At 45.9% G+C, this 22,515-nt stretch overlaps 1 protein-coding gene across 2 annotated transcripts in view; it reads left to right on the top strand.

The window, feature by feature from the left end:
* Positions 1-22,515, top strand: part of LOC106585423 (neurogenic locus notch homolog protein 1) — a 56,499-nt gene that overhangs the window by 5,611 nt on the left and 28,373 nt on the right. For both annotated transcript variants that reach the window (XM_014171599.2, XM_014171598.2), the window contains exons 3-7: positions 15,281-15,543; positions 17,751-18,089; positions 19,346-19,468; positions 19,769-20,002; positions 20,298-20,453. In XM_014171599.2, coding sequence (XP_014027074.1) covers positions 15,281-15,543; positions 17,751-18,089; positions 19,346-19,468; positions 19,769-20,002; positions 20,298-20,453 — 1,115 coding nt within the window. The remainder of the gene's footprint in view (positions 1-15,280; positions 15,544-17,750; positions 18,090-19,345; positions 19,469-19,768; positions 20,003-20,297; positions 20,454-22,515) is intronic.

The raw sequence follows: 22,515 nt of genomic DNA, 5'->3' as shown, positions 1-22,515 counted from the left end.
CCGCTATGATGAAACTGGCTCTCATGAGGACCGGCACAAGAAAGGAAGACCCAGAGTTACCTCTGCTGCAGAGGATAAGTTCATTAGAGTTGCCAGCCTCAGAAATTGCAGACCAAATAAATGTTTCACTGAGTTCAAGTAACAGACACATTTCATCATCAACTGTTCAGAGGAGACTTGTGAATTCATTTAATTAAACATTTTTATTTCACCTGTATTTAACCAGGTAGGCTAGTTGAGAACAAGTTCTCATTTAGAACTGCGACCTGGCCAAGATAAAGCAAAGCAGTGCGACACAAACAACAACACAGTGTTACACATGGAATAAACAAACATACAGTCAATAACACAATAGAAAAAAGTCTATATACAGTGTGTGCAAATGAGGTAAGATAAGGGAGGTAAGGCAATAAATAGGCCATAGTGGTGAAATAATTACAATTTAGCAGTTAACATACGATTAAAGATAAACTTCTCCTTAATGCAACCTCTGTGTCAGATTTCAAAAAGGCTTTACGGTAAAAGCACACCATGCGATTATGTTAGGTCAGTGCCTAGCCTCAGAAAACCATACAGCCATTTTCCAACCAAGGAGAGGTGTCACAAAAGTCAGAAATAGCATTAAAATGAATCAGTGTCCTTTGATGATCTTCATCTGATTGCACTCCCAGGTCTCCATGTTAGACAATAAATGTTCATTTTGTTCGATAAAGTTAATCTTTATGTCCAAATACCTCCTTTTTGTTTGCGCGTTTAGTCCAGTAATCCAAATGCACAAGGCGCTCTCACAAAGTCCAGACAAAAAGTAAAAAAAGTTCCATTATAGTTCGTAGAAACATGTCAAATGATGTATATAATCAATCTTTATTATGTTTTTATTAGAGGTCGACCGATTAATCGGAATGGCCGATTAATTAGGGCCGATTTCAAGTTTTCATAACAATCGGAAATCGTTATTTTTGGACGCCGATTTGGCCAATTTTTTAAATGTATTTCTTATTTTTTACACCTTTATTTAACTAGGCAAGTCAGTTAAGAACAAATTCTTATTTTCAATGACGGCCTAGGAACGGTGGGTTAACTGCCTTGTTCAGGGGCAGAACGACAGATTTTTACCTTGTCAGCTCGGGGATTCAATCTTGCAACCTTACGGTTAACTAGTCCAACGCTCTAACCACCTGCTTTACATTGCACTCCACGAGGAGCCTGCCTGTTACGCGAATGCAGTAAGAAGCCAAGGTAAGTTGCTATCTAGCATTAAACTTATCTTATAAAAAACAATCAATCAATCAATCATAATCACTAGTTAACTACACATGGTTGATGATATTACTAGTTTATCTAGCCTGTCCTGCGTTGCATATAATCGCTTAGGTACACGTTGCTCCAACCATAAACATCAATGCCTTTCTTAAAATCAATACACAGAAGTATATATTTTTAAACCTGCATATTTAGCTAAAATAAATCCAGGTTAGCAGGCGATATTAACCATGTAAAATTGTGTCACTTCTCTGCGTTCATTGCACGCAGAGTAAGGGTATATGCAACAGTTTGGGCCGCCTGGCTCGTTGCGAACTAATTTGCCAGAATTTTACGTAATTATGACATAACATTGAAGGTTGTGCAATGTAACAGGAATATTTAGACTTAGGGATGCCACCCGTTAGATAAAATATGGAACGGATCCGTATTTCACTGAAAGGAAAAAACTTTTGGTTTTCCAGATGATAGTTTCCGGATTCGACCATATTAATGACCAAAGGCTCATATTTGTGTGTGTTATTATGATATAATTAAGTCTATGATTTGATAGAGCAGTCTGACTGAGCGGTGGTAGGCAGCAGCAGGCTCGTAAGCATTCATTCAAACAGCACTTTTGTGCGTTTTGCCAGCAGCTCTTCGCTGTGCTTCAAGCATTGCGCTGTTTATGACTTCAAGCCTATCAACTCCCAAGATTAGGCTGGTGTAATCGATGTGAAATGGCTTGCTAGTTAGCGGGTGCGCGCTAATAGCGTTTCAAACGTCACTCGCTCTGAGACTTGGAGTAGTTGTTCCCCTTGCTCTGCATGGGTAACGCTGCTTCGAGGGTGGCTGTTGTCGATGTGTTCCTGGTTCGAGCCCAGGTAGGAGCGAGGAGAGGGACGGAAGCTATACTGTTACACTGGCAATACTAAAGTGCCTATAAGAACATCCAATAGTCAAAGGTATATGAAATACAAATCGTATAGAGAGAAATAGTCATATAATTCCTATAATAACTACAACCTAAAACTTTTTACCTGGGAATATAAAAGGAACCACCTCATGTTCTGTTCTCATGTTCTGAGCAAGGAACTTAAACGTTAGCTTTCTTACATGGCACATATTACACTTTTACTTTCTTCTCCAACACTTTGTTTTTGCATTATTTAAACCAAATTGAACATGTTTCATTATTTATTTGAGGCTAAATTGATTTTATTGATGTATTATATTAAGTTAAAATAAGTGTTCATTCAGTATTGTTGTAATTGTCATTATTACAAATATTTTTTTAAATCGGCAGATTAATCGGTATCGGCCTTTTTTGTGGGTCCTCTAATAATCGTTATCGGTATCGGCGCTGAAAAATCATAATCGGTCGACCTCTAGTTTTTATCATAAATCTTCAATAATATTCCAACCGGACAATTCCTTTGTCTTTAGAAAGGAAAGGGAACGGAGCTCGCGCTCACGGCCGGCGCGATAAACAACTCAAGGCTTTCTGCCAGACCCCTGGTTCAAACAGCTCTTATTCGCTCCCCTTTCACAGTAGAAGCCTGAAACAACGTTCTAAAGACTGTTGACATCTAGTGGAAGCCTTGGGAAGTGCAATCTGACCCCATAGACACAGTATATTGGATAGGCAATCACTTAAAAAAAACTACAAACCTCAGATTTCCCACTTCGTGGTTGGATTTTTCTCAGGTTTTTGCCTAACATATGAGTTCTGTTATACTCACAGACAATATTTTAACAGTTTTGGAAACTTTAGAGTGTTTTCTATCTATATGCATATTCTAGCTTCTGGGCCTGAGTAGCAAGCAGTTTACTCTGGGCACCTTATTCATCCAAGCTACTCAATACTGCCCCCCGTTCCCGAAGAAGTTAAACACTGGAGTGATAGATGTGCAGAAGATGAATGTGCAAGTAGAGATACTGGGGTGCAAAGGAGCAAAAATAAATAAATACAGTATGGGGATGAGGTAGTTGGATGGGCTATTTACAAGATGGGCTATGTACATGTGCAGTGATCTGTGAGCTGCTCTGACAGCTGGTGCTTAAAGTTAGTGAGGGAGATATGAGTCTCCAGCTTCAGTGATTTTTGCAATTTGTTCCAGTCATTGGCAACAGAGAACTGGAAGGAAAGCCGGCCAAAGGAAGAATTGGCTTTGGGGGTGACCAGTGAAATATACCTGCTGGAGTGCGTGCTACTGGTGACCAGTGAGCTGAGATAAGGTGGGGCTTTACCTAGCAAAGACTTATAGATGACCTGGAGCCAGTGGGTTTGGCGACGAATATGTAGGGAGGGCCAGCCAATGAGAGCATATAGGTCGCAGTGGTGGGTAGTATATGGGGCTTTGGTGACAAAACGGATGGCACTGTGATAGACTGCATCTAATTTGCGTGTTGGAGGCTATTTTGTAAATTACATCGCCGAAGTCAAGGATTGGTAGGATGGTCAGTTTTACGAAGGTATGTTTGGCAGCATGAGTGAAGGATGCTTTGTTGCGAAGTAGGAAGCCGATTCTAGATTTCATTTTGGATTGGAGATGCTTAATATGAGACTGGAAGGAGAGTTTACAGTCTAACCAGACACCTAGGTATTTGTAGATGTCCACATATTCTAAGTCAGAACCATCCAGAGTAGTGATGCTAGACGGGCGGGCAGGTGCTGATAGCGATTGGTTGAAGAGCATGCATTTAGTTTTACTTGCATTTAAGAGCAGTTGGAGGCCACGGAAGGAGAGTTGTATGACATTGAAGCTCGTCTGGAGGTTAGTAAACACAGTGTCCAAAGAAAGGCCAGAAGTATACAGAATGGTGTCGTCTGCGTAGAGGTGGACCGAGAATCACCAGCAGCAAGAGCGACATCATTGATGTATACAGAGAAAAGAGTTGGCACAAGAATTGAACCCTGTGGCACCCCCATAGAGACTGCCAGAGGTCCGGACAACAGGTCCTCCGATTTGACACACTGAACTCTGTCTGAGAAGTAGTTGGTGAACCAGGTGAGGCAGTCATTTGAGAAACCAAGGCTGTTGAGTCTGCCGATAAGAATGTGGTGATTGACATAGTTGAAAGCCTTGGCCAGGTTTATGAATACAGCTGCACAGTATTGTCTCTTATCGATGCAGGTTATGATATTGTTTAGGACCTTGAGCGTGGCATAGGTGCACCCATGACCAGCTCAGAAACCAGATTGCATAGCGGAGAAGGTACGGTGGGATTCAAAATAGTCGGTGATCTGTTTGTTAACTTGGCTTTCGAAGACCTTAGAAAAGCAGGGTAGGATAGATATAGGTCTGTAGCAGTTTGGGTCTGTAACGGCTGTCGTGAGAGAGAGTAGACCAAGGTGCAGCGGAGTTAGTGTTCATCATTGCATTTAATAATAGAAAGAACACTATACAAAACAAAACAAGAAAACTGACAGCCAAACAGTCCTGTCAGGTGCAAAACACTCAACAGAAACAATTACCCACAAAACCCAAAGGAAAAACATCCTCCTTATGTGTGACTCCCAATCAGCAACAACGAACTTCAGCTGTGCCTGATTGGGAGCCACACACGGCCCAAAACAAAGAAATACAAAAAACCTAGAAAACGAACATAGAACGCCCACCCAATGTAGCACCCTGGCCTAACCAAAATAAACAAAAAACCCTCTCTATGGCCAGGGCGTTACAGGGTCTAGAGTGTCTCCCCTTTGAAGAGTGGATGACCGCGGCAGCTTTCCAATCTTTGGGGATCTCAGACAATACGGAAGAGAGGTTGATCAGGCTAGTAATTGGGGTTGCAACAATTTTGGCTGATAATTTTAGGAAGAGAGGGTCCAGATTGTCTAGCCCTGCTGATTTGTAGGGGTCCAGATTTTGCAGCTCTTTCTGAACATCAGCTATCTGGATTTGGGTGAAGGAGAAATGGGGGAGGCTTGGGCAAGTTGCTATGGGGGGTGCAGGGCTGTTGACCAGGGTAGGGGTGGCCAGGTGGAAAGCATGGCCAGCCGTAAAAAAATGCTTATTGAAATGATCAATTATAGTGGATTTATCAGTCGTGACAGTGTTTCCTAGCCTCAGTACAGTGGGCAGCTGAGAAGAGGTGATCTTATTTTTTTACCTTTATTTAACTAGGCAAGTCAGTTAAGAACAAATTCTTATTTTCAATGACGGCCTAGGAACAGTGGGTTAACTGCCTTGTTCAGGGGCAGAACGACAGATTTGTACCTTGTCAGCTCGGGGATTCGATCTTGCAACCGTTCGGTTACTAGTCCAAGGCTCTAACCACTAGGCTACACTGCTGCCCCATTATTCTCTTATTCATGGTTGCATTGCTGCAAAGAAACCACTACTAAAGGACACCAATGAGAAGGAGAGACTTGCTTGGGCCAAGAAACACGAGCAATGGACATTTCCGACTTCAACTGTATATAAAAAATGCTAGTCAATAATTGTAACTTTGTAGGCCGCGTGTCCTGCATCAGGATCACATGTTCTCTCCCAGCTGCATGGTTTGAACGAGGTGCATAATTCCATTCCATATGCTACAGTATAATACAGTACGGTAATACAGTCCACACTCAAAAATATTAGCTTACTGGAGCTTGTTTCATTTATTTACCCAGGAGAGCATAGCTACATCTTTGGGCTTTTAAGTTTTTCTGTTGTGCATAATGTGCGCTAGTCTATATATCAGAGGCTATGTATTGGATAACAACACAATCGTTTGGGCTTTTTTAGGTTTGTCTCATAAAATGTCTTTAATGTATGGCTCATCAGGTCTGAATTTTCATGTCGAACAAAGCTCTAATCAAATCCAGAAATATTTATGAGTTAGAATGACACTTCTGGTTTGGGCGAGAAATTCCGTGTTACCCGGGAGAAAAGTGATTTATTCTCGGGATGGAACATTTGTAAAATACCTAGAAAATATGAAACCTTATCTGGGAGGGCTAGAATCAAGGGGCTTAGCCTCCGAGCCTCAGACAGAGAGATGAGCGATCGATGGTCCAGAGAGGGCTGCCATGCCCAGAGTTCACATACCTCAGTCAGTCGGCAGGCAAACAGAAGAGACTGCTCAAAACGGCATAGTTTTTTTGACAGGCCATTGATACAGTGAGTCACATGACCTCTTGTACTTCAAAGGAGCGCTTAGTCCCTCACTGGAGAGGGAAGATTTGAAGGTGATGTGGTATGGATGAAACTGGGCTGGGGCGTATTGGGCAATATGGCTGGCTGCCTGTCATTCACCAACCTGTCCTGTACTGTAGATAGACCTAATTACTCTAGTTGTGTCCAAAATAGAACCCTAATCCCTATGTAGTGTACTACTTTTGACCAGGACCCATGGACCCTATTTCCTATGTAGTGCACTACTTTTGACCAGGGCCCATGAACCCTATTTCCTATGTAGTGCACTACTTTACAAGATGAGAAAAGTAATCTGCAGTAACAGCCTGTCTCCCTCCGGCCACTCCAATATGTCACAGCAACATCTCCAGCTTGTGAGGATGTCAGCTAAATTGAGGTTTCAGTAATTGGAGCGCTGCCTGTCTATGAGCCTGGCTGGTGAAATAAGTATTCTTCAGTAACAGCCAGTAACCCTTTCTTCAGACAGACAGAAATAGCCCAGTTAGCGCCTGAGGCAGAGGCTTCTATGACAGATTATATTCTGCAGGCACTGTATTCAAAGACCTGGAACTGATATAACCTCAGATAATCAATCTCTCAAGTTTCTGTCCAGGCTTTATTGAATTCCCTTCAGTATAGCTAGCTAGATTGCCTAGCTACGTGTGTGTTAAAACTCTCTCTGACTGAAGTCAAATAAGAAGCAGGCCAATTAATTCCCTGGCATGTGTGGTGTGGTGGTGACTACAGTATCATCATGAATGAAAGCGGCCCTTGTCTCCGGCCAGGGATGCTTCAATACATCCTCTGTTTGTTACGGGGCAGATGAGTCCCTGACTCTTAGTCCCCCCACCACCCATCCTTTCATTCAGAAAACAGGAAAGGACTGGGGAAAGAAAAGGTGCTGTATTGCATGTGATCATATCATCACACAGGGCCCTGTGGGGTAAATCCATTTTTAATCAGTTTTTGACAGCATCCCTTTTGATTTAAACAAGACTTTCCATAGATGTTTTTTCCCATGGAAGAACTGGTCAGAAAATGACTTTTTGGACCTGAATGCCAAAACATTCAGGAGATAAAGGTGCTCAAAGTTGACCCATTTTGCATACCCCACCATACCATCACTGGAAAGGATTTGTTTTTTTCCACCAGAAATTATAAAATAGTTTGAAAACCCTGTTTGTAAGATTTTAAGTATCAATCTCAACCATTGATCTTTTCCAGTGATGAAGACATGGATGTCTCATGGTATGGTGGGGTGTGCAAAATGGGTCAACTTTGAGCACCTTTTATCTCTTGAATATTTTGGCATTCAGGTCCAAAAAGTCACTTTCTGACCACTTCTACACTGGGCAAATACTGTATGTATGGAAGGTTTCGTTGCTGTCAAAAAGTGATTTAATTCTAATGGTTTTACCCTGCGCTTTCATGGGCCGCCGGGGGCGGTGTCAGATTCCCTTTAGCACATACCTCAGTGGAGAGAAAGAGAGGCTGAGCTGAGCCTCTAACTGTGCTATTCTGTTCTCTTCTGACTGATTGTAGTGACTTGATGTTGGGGAACTTCAACGCCGGATTAGAGATATTTGTACCGGGGTGACACATGCCAAGAAAAATCACATAAACTTTGATCACCGGCTAATATGAGTGACAGCCACTCAGTTGTGCATGTGTAGCGGGGCAGGATGGAACATTTTAGAGGAACATTTTCTCAATTGGTGTATTTGAACCCGACCACCTGTCTGTGGATCATAACAGAACAACTGAAAGGGACTTACATTACCCACAAGGCAGCACACTCCATAATACCCATGATTACTTGTGGTTTTGCCATTCAACTCTAAACAGAAGACTTGTGCCTTACAGTGGCAGGTGTTCTATGATCGTTCATACACATACTCACACAGGATACTTTCCACAAAGAGAACATAAAACATAAGCTAATGCCTTTCTTCTGGATGGAGTGATGAGGACCTTTAAGGTTTTAAAAACAGCAACAAACATTCTGAAATCATGTTTAAACTAACGCCAAGGGCATCTGTTTTTTTAATCACCTAAACTTCACAAAATACATTAGAATTACTTCATTTTCTCATAGGTAGTACTCAACCAAACACAACACTTAGCTCAGTGTGCTCTGTACAGTAACTACCTCATGGTCTGCTTCCATGCACTTAAAGACATGCTGTGGAACTTTGTCGACTACTATGTATATTTCATACATGCATAATCTATGAGCAAAAGTACTGTCTTACCCCTAATTAGCCATGAAATCCCTAGTTTGAAATAAATTGTTTTTCTGGAAGCTGTGCTGCGCCATTCCCAAAATTTTCCCCTGACCTGGGCCAGCCCCCTAGCGATTCGAGTTCAACCAATGAGCTTCAGCCCCTCGCCATATGGGTGACAGCTGGCAAGATGCACATGATGCACCCACAGCAAAGCGAGAGAGAGAGAGGGCAATAACATGGTGCACATATCAGCACACTTATAACGTAGTATGCAATTTTCAGGGACCACTTTTGGCTCATGAGCACTACCAGTCACTAGGAGAAGGCAGCTATGAGTCAGATGTCCCCGATGCCTGCCTCCCCTGTCCTCCTGCTTACCCTGTTCTTCTCCTGCCTCCACTGTCCACCTCCTGCCTCCCTTGTTCTCCTATTTCCTCCACTGTCCTCATCCTGCCTCCACTCTTCCTCCTGCCTCCACTCTTCCTCCTGACTCCCCAATATCCTCCTGCCTCTACTGTCCTCCAGCCTCTACTGTCCTCCTGCCTCTACTGTCCTTCTCTTGCCTCCTCTGTCCTCCCCTTTGCCTCCCCTGTCCTCCTCCTGCCTCGCCTGTCCTCCCCCTTGCCTCCCATGTCTTCTTCCTGCCTCCTCTGTCCTCCTCCGGTCTCCCTTCTCTTCCTCCTTCCTCCACTGTCCTCCTCCTGCCTCCCCAACTCCTATCTCCCCTGTTTTCCTCCTGCCCTTCCTCCTGCCTCCCCTGTAATCCTCCTGCCTCCCCTGTCCTCATCCTCCTCGTCTCACCTGCCTCCCCTGTCCTCCTATTGCCTCCCTTGCTGTCCTCCTTCCTCCTCTGTCCTCCTTCTGCCTCTGCTCTGTGTTGTATCCCTGTCTCTGGGGGAGCGGCCAAATAAACAGGCCTCTAATAAACACTAACAGATTTGGGCTGGGAAGGTCAGCTCTCATGTGCACGATTAGAGAGAGAGACTGAGGCACAGTACCAAAGCAGGCCCCGGGGAGTGCTTTTAAACAGATCAGAAGACGAAAGGATACTTTAGCAGAGGCACAGACACCAAACAGCCTGGAAAAGAGAGTGGAGAGAAGTGATGCAGGGGAATAGAGTGTTCCTGGCACAGTTTGACTCCAGGCTGAAGGCAGTTTAGTGCCATAAAGAGAAAGAAGTGGAGGCATATAAAGGAGAGACAGTTTGTAAAAAATCACTTGATTAGTTCAAGGCCCAAAATGTAACAGTTTGTCACTTACTCAATACACTGTGTTGAAATCTGAAAATGAAGAGGTTCAAGTAATATGTGGTGTTGTTATGAAATTAAATTAGAACAGTGTTCCTTTTCTCTTACGCCCCCGACAGACCAACCAAAACATCCGCCCTGCGCAGTACATCACCTGTTGGGGGTCGACCAAGTTGGCGATTCAAGCATTCAACATGTAGAACTGTCAGGAAATGAATAGAAAGTGACGGCTGATGTTCGGGGTTCAGATGCTATAGGACAGCCACTCTCTGCTAATTACCTTTCGTCTGCTTGGTCTGTTTTCCCCTCTAGAGAAACGACAGTACGGTACTGTAGAATGGGTAACATAGAGGGGCTTCATGGCTGTCATAGGATCTATTGAAACAAAACACAGCCCTGATAGGTCCAGAGGTAGGAGACTGGAGCCTGTACACCTCTGTGTGTGTGTGTTTATACGCCTGTGTGTGCATGTGTACGCCTCCGTGCCCGTCTGTCTTCAAAGCCGCAGTGCCTTTCTGTGCATAGCGACTTCAGAGAGTGACAGATGGCAGATTGGCCCAACAGTGGGGAAACCCCCAGAGTCCTGTCTGCTCCCGAGGTCAGGTGTCATGACAACATCTGCTGCCGGGCTGATCCTGAGCCGCTTGATGCACACTGCATCAATGACACACACGCACAGAGGGAGAGATCTGTTGCCACGGGCTACTGGTGTCCAGGAAGAAAATAAATCCCAGCAGGACAATGGAGGCTACTGGGGCAGAGAGGGAGGGAGGCACGACAGTGAAAGGATAACAACAACAGCATCAGCCTGACTAGAGATTCTCCTGTTATGCAACACCACTCCGGCCCGCCGCACACCTGATATTTGAACAGCTTCTGATTCCTCTCCTCTTTTCAGCTCTTCTTTATTTAACTTTCCAGCAGAAAGTTTACCTGCTGCTGAGATTAGCGAGCTCTAGATGACACAGCCAGGAGTCTGTTGTAGCAGCAGCAGCTGCCTTTCACTGTTTGTTCTGAGTGGTGCAAACTAAAGACTCCATAAAAGAGTTAGTTGAGTGCCTTTTGTTTTGCCCTTTTATAGTCTGTGTGAGGCATTAAGACGGTTAGCCATGTGTGTCCTGTAAAACGTATTTTGTGCTGACAGCGTATTTGTCGACTTCTCTCCAAGTGAAAGAGAAAACTCTTAGCATTCTTGGCTAGCGCGCGTTGAGGTTGACTCAATGCTACAGTGTGTTTGAGCAGCGGGGCCACGTGGACCGAGGCAGGGGAGAGGGTGCTTTATGTATTTGTCTTTGAAGCCCCAGTGTGAGACGGGGGGCTGTGTTGTAAGAAACGGCAGCTCTCTAGGCCTCTGTGTATGTGTGTGCGTGTGTATGAGTGCATGTGTGAGAGACGTTGCTATGTTTGTGTGGACGCGCAGGTCTGGGCCCCGTTTCAAACCTGGTGTGAGGTTTTGTGGAGCCCTGTAAAGTGAGGTTGCCAGAAGCCTTCATTGAGGACTGCAGTCAAGAGGTTCAGGAGATGGGGGAAAGCTTTTTTATAGTAAACACCAACATTCCTTCCAAACCAGCAACCTCCTCAGTCCCCCTCCAAAACCAGTTCCAATTTCCTTTCTTTCAGACAGCTTTTGTCCCTCTGCATCTTCCACTTTTAGGACCCTCTTTCACCCCCCCCAACATGGTTGACCATTGAAAACGAACAAACAGACCCAGACTTTGAGGAGTTTGGAGCAAAGACCCAATTGAGAGAGACATAAATCCTAATATGGCGGCTTACAAAACCAGACAACCCTATGGATGCCATGAAAAGAGAGAGTGAGTGAGTGAGAGAGTGAGAGAGTGAGTGAGAGAGTGAGTGAGTGAGTGAGTGAGTGAGTGAGTGAGTGTGAGTGTGAGAGAGAAGATTCATGAAGGTGTGAGTGAGAGGAAATGAAAAGAAGCCCGAATGAAGGACCAGAAAAAGGGAGTGTGAGAGAGAGCAGGGATGAGCCAGATAGAAAGGAGAGCAGGACGGAGGGAAGAAGGAACAGAAAGGAGAAGGTTTACCAGCTCAATGCACACTCTCAACTTGGAGGCTCCTGGCCTGACCTGGCCTGCCTGTGGTCAGGTCTGAATGGGGAGGAGAAACAATGGGGCCTCTCATCCTATCCCCCTCCAGGGCTGGGGAGTAGGGGGGCATTCAGACACCCGCAGCCCAGGCTCTAGCTATTCTCCTGGGGATGGAGGGACGCATATATAAATATAGCATATATAAAAATAAAAAAAATGGCCAACTGCATGTGACCTTCAGTGGTGAAAAGAGACAGACAAGAGGAATTTGTCCTGTGTGTTCTAAAAACATAATTATAAACTGGGTGGTTCAAGCCCTGGGGTTCAAGCCCACAGAGGGCGCGGAAATGGGGGATGGAGGGAGGGAGGGAGGGAGGGAGGGAGGGAGGGAGGGAGGGAGGGAGGGAGGGAAGAAGATGGGCACAGAGGGCGCAGAAACGGGGGGATGGAGGGAGGGAAGAAGATGGGCACAGAGGGCGCAGAAACGGGGGGGATGGAGGGAGGGAGGAAGGAAGAAGATGGGCACAGAGGGCGCAGAAACGGGGGGATGGAGGGAGGGAGGGAGGGAGGGAAGGAAGAAGATGGGCACAGAGGGCGCAGAAACGGGGGGATGGAGGGAGGGAGGGAGGGAAGAAGATGGGCACAGAGGGCGCAGAAACAGGGGGAATGGAGGGAGGGAGGGAAGGAAGAAGATGGGCACAGAGGGCGCAGAAACAGGGGGAATGGAGGGAGGGAGGGAAGGAAGAAGATGGGCACAGAGGGCGCAGAAACGGGGGGAGGGAGGGAGGGAGGGGTGAGTGAGCGGTGGTTAGGCAGCAGCTGCCGTCTCCTCATTAACATGCGCACCTGCTCCCTGGCTGCAGCCTTTTGGGAACGATGGCCCAGAGAGCAACGCATGGCCAGCCTCACAACCCCAGAACCAGGCACCCACTGTGTCTGCGCTGTCCCCCGCTATGGGAGACCCGGGTTGCCTTATAGCCTCCCACTATTTCAGAACTGCATTGCATTGCTGCCTGGCGGAATGCTTCTGCATTCTTATACATCTCTGTCATAATTAAAAAAGATAGCAAATTATGTGAATTATCTGAAAAATGAAAGCAGAATAAAAACTATAGAGAATAAGGATGAACTGAGGATTAATTCTTCTCTCCACAGCAAAATAAACAGGATCATGTTTAGATGAGTGATTTAGAATAGTTCTAAAATAGCATATGGCAATGATGGGACTTTGTTAGATGGCCTTTTCTATCTCTGTAGCAAAAAAAACATCCTAACAAACATGCTCATTGTAACCAAAGAGGAGTGATTCCATGGTTTATCCCAGTGACTGGAAAGGTTGCTCAGCCTAGCATTAAAGCAGAGTGACATGCCATCGGACCCTTCATGTTTGTGTAGCTAGCATGTGATGTTTTCTTTCCCTGGTCACCCTAATCCTGTGAGAGAGGAACCCTGTCTAAACACATGTCTGTCCCCACAGGGGGCCTCTGCTTGGCCCCAGGCCCCCAGTGTTCTTGCTCACACATCCAACGGCCCCCTGGGAATGTTTGGGGATGTGATTTAGCCTGCCCCCCCAGAGCTAATAGTAATAGACAACTCTATCATGGTATTTTGGAGTGAGAACTTTTAACGATATTAAAATGTTGCTGAGCCGTAACACTATGTAATCAATGACACACAGTAGCTGTAATCAACAGGTATTATATATTTAAATAAATGCAATCCTAGTTGCAACTATAAAAGAAAAACGCAACAACCTCCAATAGGAAGGACTCAGCTTGTTTGGGAGTGTTTGGTATTGTTTTCATGTTTTGCCTTGGGGGAATTGACAAGGAATTAGCGAGAGCTTCGCTAGGAGAGTGACTGATATCAAAAGTGTCTGTGTGGTTCATGATAGAGTTTACAGTGCTCTCTCTGCGTCTCTTGTCTCAGAGAGAGAGAGAGAGAGAGAGAGAGAGAGTTGAGGTGGGGGCACACTAATTTTAAGTATCCATAATGTTAACTCTGAGTTCAAAGACTGGTATAGACACTGCCTTGTCCTTAGAGCACTGAATAAAGGAGTGAAGTGAAGCATATTTCTTGCTAAGAGCTGTTGATAGGCGCCATGGTGGAAAACTTTTTATGTCAAAAAATGAGACTGGATTAGCATTATTGTCAGAGTCCAGCTCAATGTTATTGTGTACTATTGATGAATGGAGTTAGTCTATCCATAATGACCAACCCCCACCCTTCAGCCCTGTGGGAAACAGTACAGAAACCCTCTGGATGACAAATAGGAGCATGTTGAAGCAGTGAGGTTCCAAACTGAAGGTGGTGGGTTATCTCTTTCAGCTGACTCTGACATGACTGATCTGTGGCACAGTTGGTAACCTTCCTGATCACCTCACTGAGCCCACTAACCTCTATGGCCACCTGTGTGATTGTGTGAGTGTGGGTGTGTGTGTGTATGTGCAGTGCAGTGCACACGTGCATGTGTGTGTGTGCATGCTCTGTGTGCACGCTGTGTGGCCCTTGGTTGGGAGTGTACTTTGTGTAGCCTCTGGGGACTCTCCAAGCCCTCTCATTGTAATAGTAAATGTGTGAATCCATCCCCACTGACCTGACAGCCGCTGTCCCACTCACTCTCCCTTTCTCCATCTTTCTCGCTCTCTCTCTTTCTCCTTCTCTCCCTCTTTCCCACTTTCCCTCTTTCTTTCTCTCTTTCTGCCTCGCTCGCTCACTCTCTCCCCCTCTCCTCTCTGGGAACCGTTTGCAGTCCCACCCCCTGCCCCCCATGTCCTGGAGTTGCTGTGGTTTAAGGCCTAACACATTGTCTGAGAGGACGACAGTGAAAAGGCAAATGTGCGGTTTTGCTGCATAGTTCTCATGGCTATGTTGCTGTGTTGTTAAAATAGTGGTCAGGACAGAGAGAGAGACAGCATCCTCCTGTCTGAGCCCTCTGGGTGTCTTTCACAGTGAGCAGGGACTAGTAAGTTCGTTACTTACTTAGTTAGTATCAGGCTGAGGCTGTTTCCCAGGCTGCTGGAGATGTATATTGATGAGCACACAGTAGGGAAATCTCAATTGCCTAAAGTGGCTTCCTGTCCTTGTTTGCACTGACCTCTGAAAACAGGTGAAAGCAGTAAAGTGGAAGCCAACTAGGTATTTGCTTTCACCCTTCCTGCTTTCCCACATCTTATATCTACTAAAACAGATGAAGACAGGTGGCATTGCAATAGCCACACATGCTTGACTCGTGTTAACTTGAAAAAAAAAGAAAGTGTTGTCAGTCCTCACCTGTTGAATACAACTTTCCCTAAACCCTTAATGCTGACACATCCTGCCTCTCTCTCTCTCTCTCTCTCTCTCTCTCTCTCTCTCTCTCTCTCTCTCTCTCTCTCTCTCTCTCTCTCCAGGTGTCGGGATGGATTCGTAGGGAGCAAGTGTCAGCACCGGGACCCTTGCATCTCCTCTCCGTGTAAAAATGGCGGCTCGTGTCACACGGTACCCCGTGGGAACTCAGTGGACTACACGTGTTTCTGCCAACCGGGCTTCACGGACCGCCTGTGTCTGACGCCAATCGACAGCGCTTGTCTCAGCTCTCCCTGCCGGAACGGTGGCACCTGTGATCTGGTCAACCTCAGAGAGTACAAGTGTAGATGTCCCCCTGGCTGGTCAGGTGAACACTGTCATATTTACTACTCACACTGTAGTCAGAATACTGAAGGGAAAAGCTGTATACTCTAGTAGTGACAAATAGCATTACTAACTGGTCTTCTGTTCATTGAAAAATGTAAACTGACCATGGTTACAACTAACCGTAGGGCATTATTTTCCTTAAAATACAAGCAGCTATGAATGTACAGTTGTGGCCCAAAGTTTTGAGAATGACACAAATATTAATTTTCAAAGTCTGCTGCCTGTATGATGGCAGTTTGCATATACTCCAGAATGTTATGGAGAGTGATCTGATGAATTGCAATTAATTGCAAAGTCCCTCTTTGCCATGCAAATTAACTGAATCCCCCCCCAAAGAATTATACTGCATTTCAGCCCTGCCACAAAAGGACCAGCTGACATCATGTCAGTGATTCTCTAGTTAACACAGGTGTGAGTGTTGACAAGAACAAGGCTGGAGATCACGCTGTCATGCTGATTGAGTTCGAATAACAGACTGGAAGCTTCAAAAGGAGGGTGGTGCTTGGAATCATTGTTCTTCCTCTGTCAATCATGGTTACCTGCAAGGAAACATGTGCCGTCATCATTGCTTTGCACAAAAAGGGCTTCACAGGCAAGGATATTGCTGCCAGTAAGATTGCACCTAAATCAACCATTTATCAGATCATCAAGAACTTCAAGGAGAGCGGTTCAATTGTTGTGAAGAAGGCTTCAGGGTGCCCAAGAAAGTCCAGCAAGTGCCAGGACCATCTCCTAAAGTTGATTCAGCTGCGGGATCAGGGCACCACCAGTACAGAGCTTGCTCAGGAATGGCAGCAGGCAGGTGTGAGTGCATCTGCACGCACAGTGAGGCGAAGACTTTTGGAGGATGGTCTGGTGTCAAGAAGGGCAGCAAAGAAGCAACTTCTCTCCAGGAAAAACATCAGGGACAGACTGATATTCTGCAAAAGGTACAGTGATTGGACTGCTGAGGACTGGGGTAAAGTCATTTTCTCTGATGAATCCCCTTTCCGATTGTTTGGGGCATCCGGAATGAGCGCTACCATCAGTCCTGTGTCATGCCAACAGTAAAGCATCCTGAGACCATTCATGTGTGGGGTTGCTTCCCAGCCAAGGGGGTGGGCTCACTCACAATTTTGCCTAAGAACACAGCCATGAATAAAGAATGGTACCAACACATCCTCCGAGAGCAACTTCTCCCAACCATCCAGGAACAGTTTGGTGACGAACAATGCCTTTTTCAGCATGATGGAGCACCTTGCCATAAGGCAAAAGTGATATCTAAGTGGCTCAGGGAACAAAATATCGATATTTTGGGTCCATGGCCAGGAAACTCCCCAGACCTTAATCCCATTGAGAACTTGTGGTCAATCCTCAAGAGGCGGGTGGTCAAACAAAACCCCACAAATTCTGACAAACTCCAAGCATTGATTATGCAAGAATTGGCTGCCATCAGTCAGGATGTGGCCCAGAAGTTAATTGACAGCATGCCAGGGCTGATTGCAGAGGTCTTGAAAAAGAAGGGTCAACACTGCAAATATTGACTCATTGTATCAACTTCATGTAATTGTCAATAAAAGCCTTTGACACGTATGAAATGCTTGTAATTATACTTCAGTATTCCATAGTAACATCTGACAAAAATATCTAAAGACACTGAAGCAGCATACTTTGTGGAAATTAATATTTATGTCATTCTCAAAACTTTTGGCCATGACTGTACATTAAATTAGTGATGAGCGAAAAAATCGATACAGCTACATCTCGGGATATTATTTTTGACGATAAATTACATTGAATCGTTTTGACAATATCGCAATTTCATTTTTGTGCTAGTTGGCTGTACCTGCACCAAAACTCCAGTATTTGTCCTTTGTAGCTTGTTCTCCATCTTCTTTTGAAATAGGGAGCAAATTTGTTTTCAGCATTTTTATTTCCATAACTGATCAAAACTTGTTTTCTCATGGCTCTTGTCTGTCTGCAGCAGACATATGTTGAGCAATATGTTTGGAACATCAAATTGCAATAAAATCACAGTTTCGAATCGCAATAAAAAGAAAATCGTGAGAATCGCAGTACATATTGTATCGGCACTTAAGTATCGTGATAATATTGTATTGTGAGAGCCCTAATGTAAATAAAGTTAAAATCGTGAATTTATTAAATGTTTCATCCTTTATTTACAAGATGAGTGTCTGTCTCTTCCAGGTAAGCAGTGCCAGCAGGCAGACCCCTGTGCATCTAACCCCTGTGCCAACGGCGGGCAGTGCACCCCCTTCGAGTCCCACTACATCTGTTCCTGCACCCCCTTCTTCTACGGTCAGACCTGCAAGCAGGATGTCAATGAATGTGCCCAGAGCCCCTCGCACTGCCAGAACGGAGGTTCGTGTGTGAACGAGGTGGGCACCTACCGCTGCCAGTGTCCACAGGAGTACACAGGCAAGCACTGTGATATCCGCTACCTACCCTGCAACCCCTCCCCCTGCCACAACGGGGCTACCTGCGTCCAGAAGGGAGACACCACCTACGAATGCTCCTGTGTGCCAGGTACTGCTCTGTTTAATGTGGTCCCGTCTGATCCACTATGAGCAGAAGCCTACATTTACATTACATTTTAGTCATTTAGCAGGCGCTTGTATCCCGAACCATTTACAATCAGTCCATTCAACTATGAAAAAGTTTCAGTTATGTAAGATTATATAAAGTTAGGATTTGATCCTGTATGAACTTTCAACTTGTGCAATCCGTTTCCACTTAGGGGCAGCTAAGTGTTTTCTCTGCCAGTCTACCCACTTCAAGCCATCTTGACTCAATCAAACATCCAAAACCACAGTGAAAGAAACTAGCAGTACTGTTCTCTGTTGTCTAGTGGCTGGTCAGGATGTGAGTGCAGGAGGAGGAAACTGTGTGTGTGCAGTGGCTCCATAGTGCTGTGTGTGTGAGAGCTGTTTGTAGTGGCTCCACAGTTCTGTGTGCGTGTGCGTGTGCGTGTGTGTGTGTGTGTGTGTGTGAGCAGGAAAGCATTGGGCCTTATTGTGAGGAAATGGCAGAGAGACAACATTCTCACAGCAAAGTAAAGCCTGCTAGTCCTATAGGCAGGGTTACCAGGACTTGTCATCTTCTCTCCCCTCTCTATGCTCCCCACCCATCACGTCACCACTTCCGCCCTGCTCTAAAGCCAGGCTGGGATAGACAGACCTCCACTGAGCTCCTAGCAAGTGCCATACCACTGTCTTTGTGCCTTACACACTATTTTGGACGGTTCTCACAGTAACTTCAGTACCAAAGGAAAATAATTTATATTATGAATCAAGACAAGTACTCTCATTGTCAACAATCCAATGATGCTCAGATTCTACTTCCACAAAATTGCCAGTATTGCCTATTAAATGTCCCTGTCTTTTTCTTCTGCAGTCAGGGTGCCAAACAATAGTGTGGTGGTGTGTTGTGTAATGCCAGGGCAGGAAGGGTAGCTGTGGTGTGTCTGGCTGTTTTTCTGACTGCCACATACTCAAGGAGGGTTGCACCGCTGCCATTCATTACCCTCTGAAGAAGAAGGCCGTTAACCGCGTTAACTGTAAAAGAGTTTCACTTCCCTTGTTTTGAAAGAAACCAACCAGGCATTTTTGTTACTAGGAAAAGCAAAGAGAATGATCCAAAGAGACAAAAATATTTAGATATCCAGTAGGCTTCCATGATATTCCCTCTTTATTCATGCAAATCTAACAGGATCCCTTCTGTTGAGATGAAAAACAACAGTGTGTACTATGTGTGTATTTAACATGATGTCCTGTCCTCTCCAGGTTTCTCGGGTCAGAACTGTGACACTAACATTGACGACTGTCCAGGACACGAGTGTCACAATGGAGGAACCTGTGTGGACGGGGTTAACACCTATAACTGCCAATGCAAACCAGAATTCACAGGTAACCATACAGTACCCCTCACCCACCCACTCTTCTCTACACTCCTGGTAGAAGTTGCTCATGAATACAGATCTAGGATCAGATTACTAACCCCCAATCCTAACCTAGGTCATGAGGTGAACACAAACATATACTGTGTCACCCTGCATCAGTCTTTATGGGATAACTTTGACCCTACTCTGAACTCTACAGTGGAAGCCCCCTTTCTTTTCATTATTATTCATCTTTGGCTCTCGTTGACCCATTTGGGTGCACGGTGCGCTGTTGACAAGTGCATTTCCTCCATGTTCTCCCCTATAGGCCAGTTCTGTACAGAGGACGTTGACGAGTGCCAGCTGATGCCCAACGCGTGCCAGAACGGTGGAACGTGCCACAACATCTACAGTGCCTACCAGTGTGTGTGTGTCAACGGGTGGACGGGGGACGACTGTGGAGAGAATATTGATGACTGCGCCAATGCCGCCTGCCATCAGGGGGCCATCTGCCATGACCGTGTGGCGTCCTTCTTCTGCGAGTGTCCCCATGGTCGCACAGGTCAGCCAAAGCACTTTGGTCTTCTGCATTTGTCCTTGTTTTTTAATTGTTCTGACCCTGAGCTTTTTATACTTGTATATCTCCCACCATTTTATGCTGAATCTCGTGTGTTTACAACAGTGATACTAAATTGGTAGCCTTTCCTTTTACAGTGCCAGCAGCACATATACTTTCACTGTATTTACTATAGCTAGTTATTACAAGGTTGAAAAGCAATAACTAAATAAATATAATTTAACGACGTAAATAACTGTAAAGCCTATCAACGTCTCCTGTTTTTCTTGTGCTGTGCCAGGTCTGCTGTGTCACCTGGATGACGCCTGTATTAGTAACCCCTGTCAGAAAGGCTCTAACTGTGACACCAACCCCGTCAATGGCAAGGCCATCTGCACCTGTCCCCTTGGCTACATTGGCACCGCCTGTGACCAGGATGTTGACGAGTGCTCACTAGGTAAGTAGGCTCAGATCACTGAGGGATGCTTTCATAAACACGCATTATATCAATATAGGAAAAAGCTTTATTCTTCAGGGGCTTCGTTATGCTTGGTTAGTCAAGAACTAGAAATGTGATTTCCTCGACCTCAGAGATCAGAAAGCCACTCATGGGCCAGGGCTGACAGGGATGACAGGGCTGACGGCTGGAGGGGAGGCCGGTAGAAATCAGCCAGATAGGGTCCGAGTAGCAGGAGGGCCGTGAGCAGAGAGGCAGACAGGTATCAACCCCTACACAGCAGAGAGGTAGACAGGTATCAACCCCTACACAGCAGAGAGGTAGACAGGTATTAACCCCTACACAGCAGAGAGGTAGACAGGTAGAAACCCCTACACAGCAGAGAGGTAGACAGGTAGAAACCCCTACACAGCAGAGAGGTAGACAGGTATCAACCCCTACACAGCAGAGATGTAGACAGGTATCAACCCCTACACAGCAGAGATGTAGACAGGTAGCAACCCCTACACAGCAGAGAGGTAGACAGGTAGCAACCCCTACACAGCAGAGAGGTAGACAGGTATCAACCCCTACACAGCAGAGATGTAGACAGGTAGCAACCCCTACACAGCAGAGAGGTAGACAGGTATCAACCCCTACACAGCAGAGAGGTAGACAGGTAGCAACCCCTACACAGCAGAGAGGTAGACAGGTATCAACCCCTACACAGCAGAGAGGTAGACAGGTAGCAACCCCTACACAGCAGAGAGGTAGACAGGTAGAAACCCCTACACAGCAGAGAGGTAGACAGGTAGAAACCCCTACACAGCAGAGAGGTAGACAGGTAGAAACCCCTACACAGCAGAGAGGTAGACAGGTATCAACCCCTACACAGCAGAGAGGCAGACAGGTATCAACCCCTACACAGCAGAGAGGTAGACAGGTAGCAACCCCTACACAGCAGAGAGGTAGACAGGTATCAACCCCTACACAGCAGAGAGGTAGACAGGTAGAAACCCCTACACAGCAGAGAGGTAGACAGGTAGAAACCCCTACACAGCAGAGAGGTAGACAGGTATCAACCCCTACACAGCAGAGAGGTAGACAGGTATCAACCCCTACACAGCAGAGAGGTAGACAAGTATCAACCCCTACACAGCAGAGAGGTAGACAGGTATCAACCCCTACACAGCAGAGAGGTAGACAGGTAGAAACCCCTACACAGCAGAGAGGTAGACAGGTAGCAACCCCTACACAGCAGAGAGGTAGACAAGTATCAACCCCTACACAGCAGAGAGGTAGACAGGTATCAACCCCTACACAGCAGAGAGGTAGACAGGTAGCAACCCCTACACAGCAGAGAGGTAGACAGGTAGAAACCCCTACACAGCAGAGAGATAGACAGGTATCAACCCTTACACAGCAGAGAGACAGACAGGTATCAACCCCTACACAGCAGAGAGGTAGACAGGTAGCAACCCCTACACAGCAGAGAGGTAGACAGGTAGAAACCCCTACACAGCAGAGAGGTAGACAGGTAGAAACCCCTACACAGCAGAGAGGTAGACAGGTATCAACCCCTACACAGCAGAGAGGTAGACAGGTAGAAACCACTACACAGCAGAGAGGTAGACAGGTAGAAACCCCTACACAGCAGAGAGGCAGACAGGTATCAACCCCTACACAGCAGAGAGGTAGACAGGTATCAACCCCTACACAGCAGAGAGGTAGACAGGTAGCAACCCCTACACAGCAGAGAGGTAGACAGGTAGCAACCCCTACACAACAGAGAGGTAGACAGGTAGAAACCCCTACACAGCAGAGAGGTAGACAGGTAGAAACCCCTACACAGCAGAGAGGTAGACAGGTAGAAACCCCTACACAGCAGAGAGGTAGACAGGTAGCAACCCCTACACAGCAGAGAGGTAGACAGGTAGCAACCCCTACACAGCAGAGAGGTAGACAGGTAGCAACCCCTACACAGCAGAGAGGTAGACAGGTAGAAACCCCTACACAGCAGAGAGGTAGACAGGTATCAACCCCTACACAGCAGAGAGGTAGACAGGTAGAAACCCCTACACAG

This window comes from Salmo salar, chromosome ssa24, assembly GCF_905237065.1.
Source record: "Salmo salar chromosome ssa24, Ssal_v3.1, whole genome shotgun sequence".
Taxonomy (NCBI): Eukaryota; Metazoa; Chordata; class Actinopteri; order Salmoniformes; family Salmonidae; genus Salmo; species Salmo salar.
Note: the sequence above shows the minus strand (reverse complement) of the source record. Positions and strands in the feature narration are given on the sequence as shown.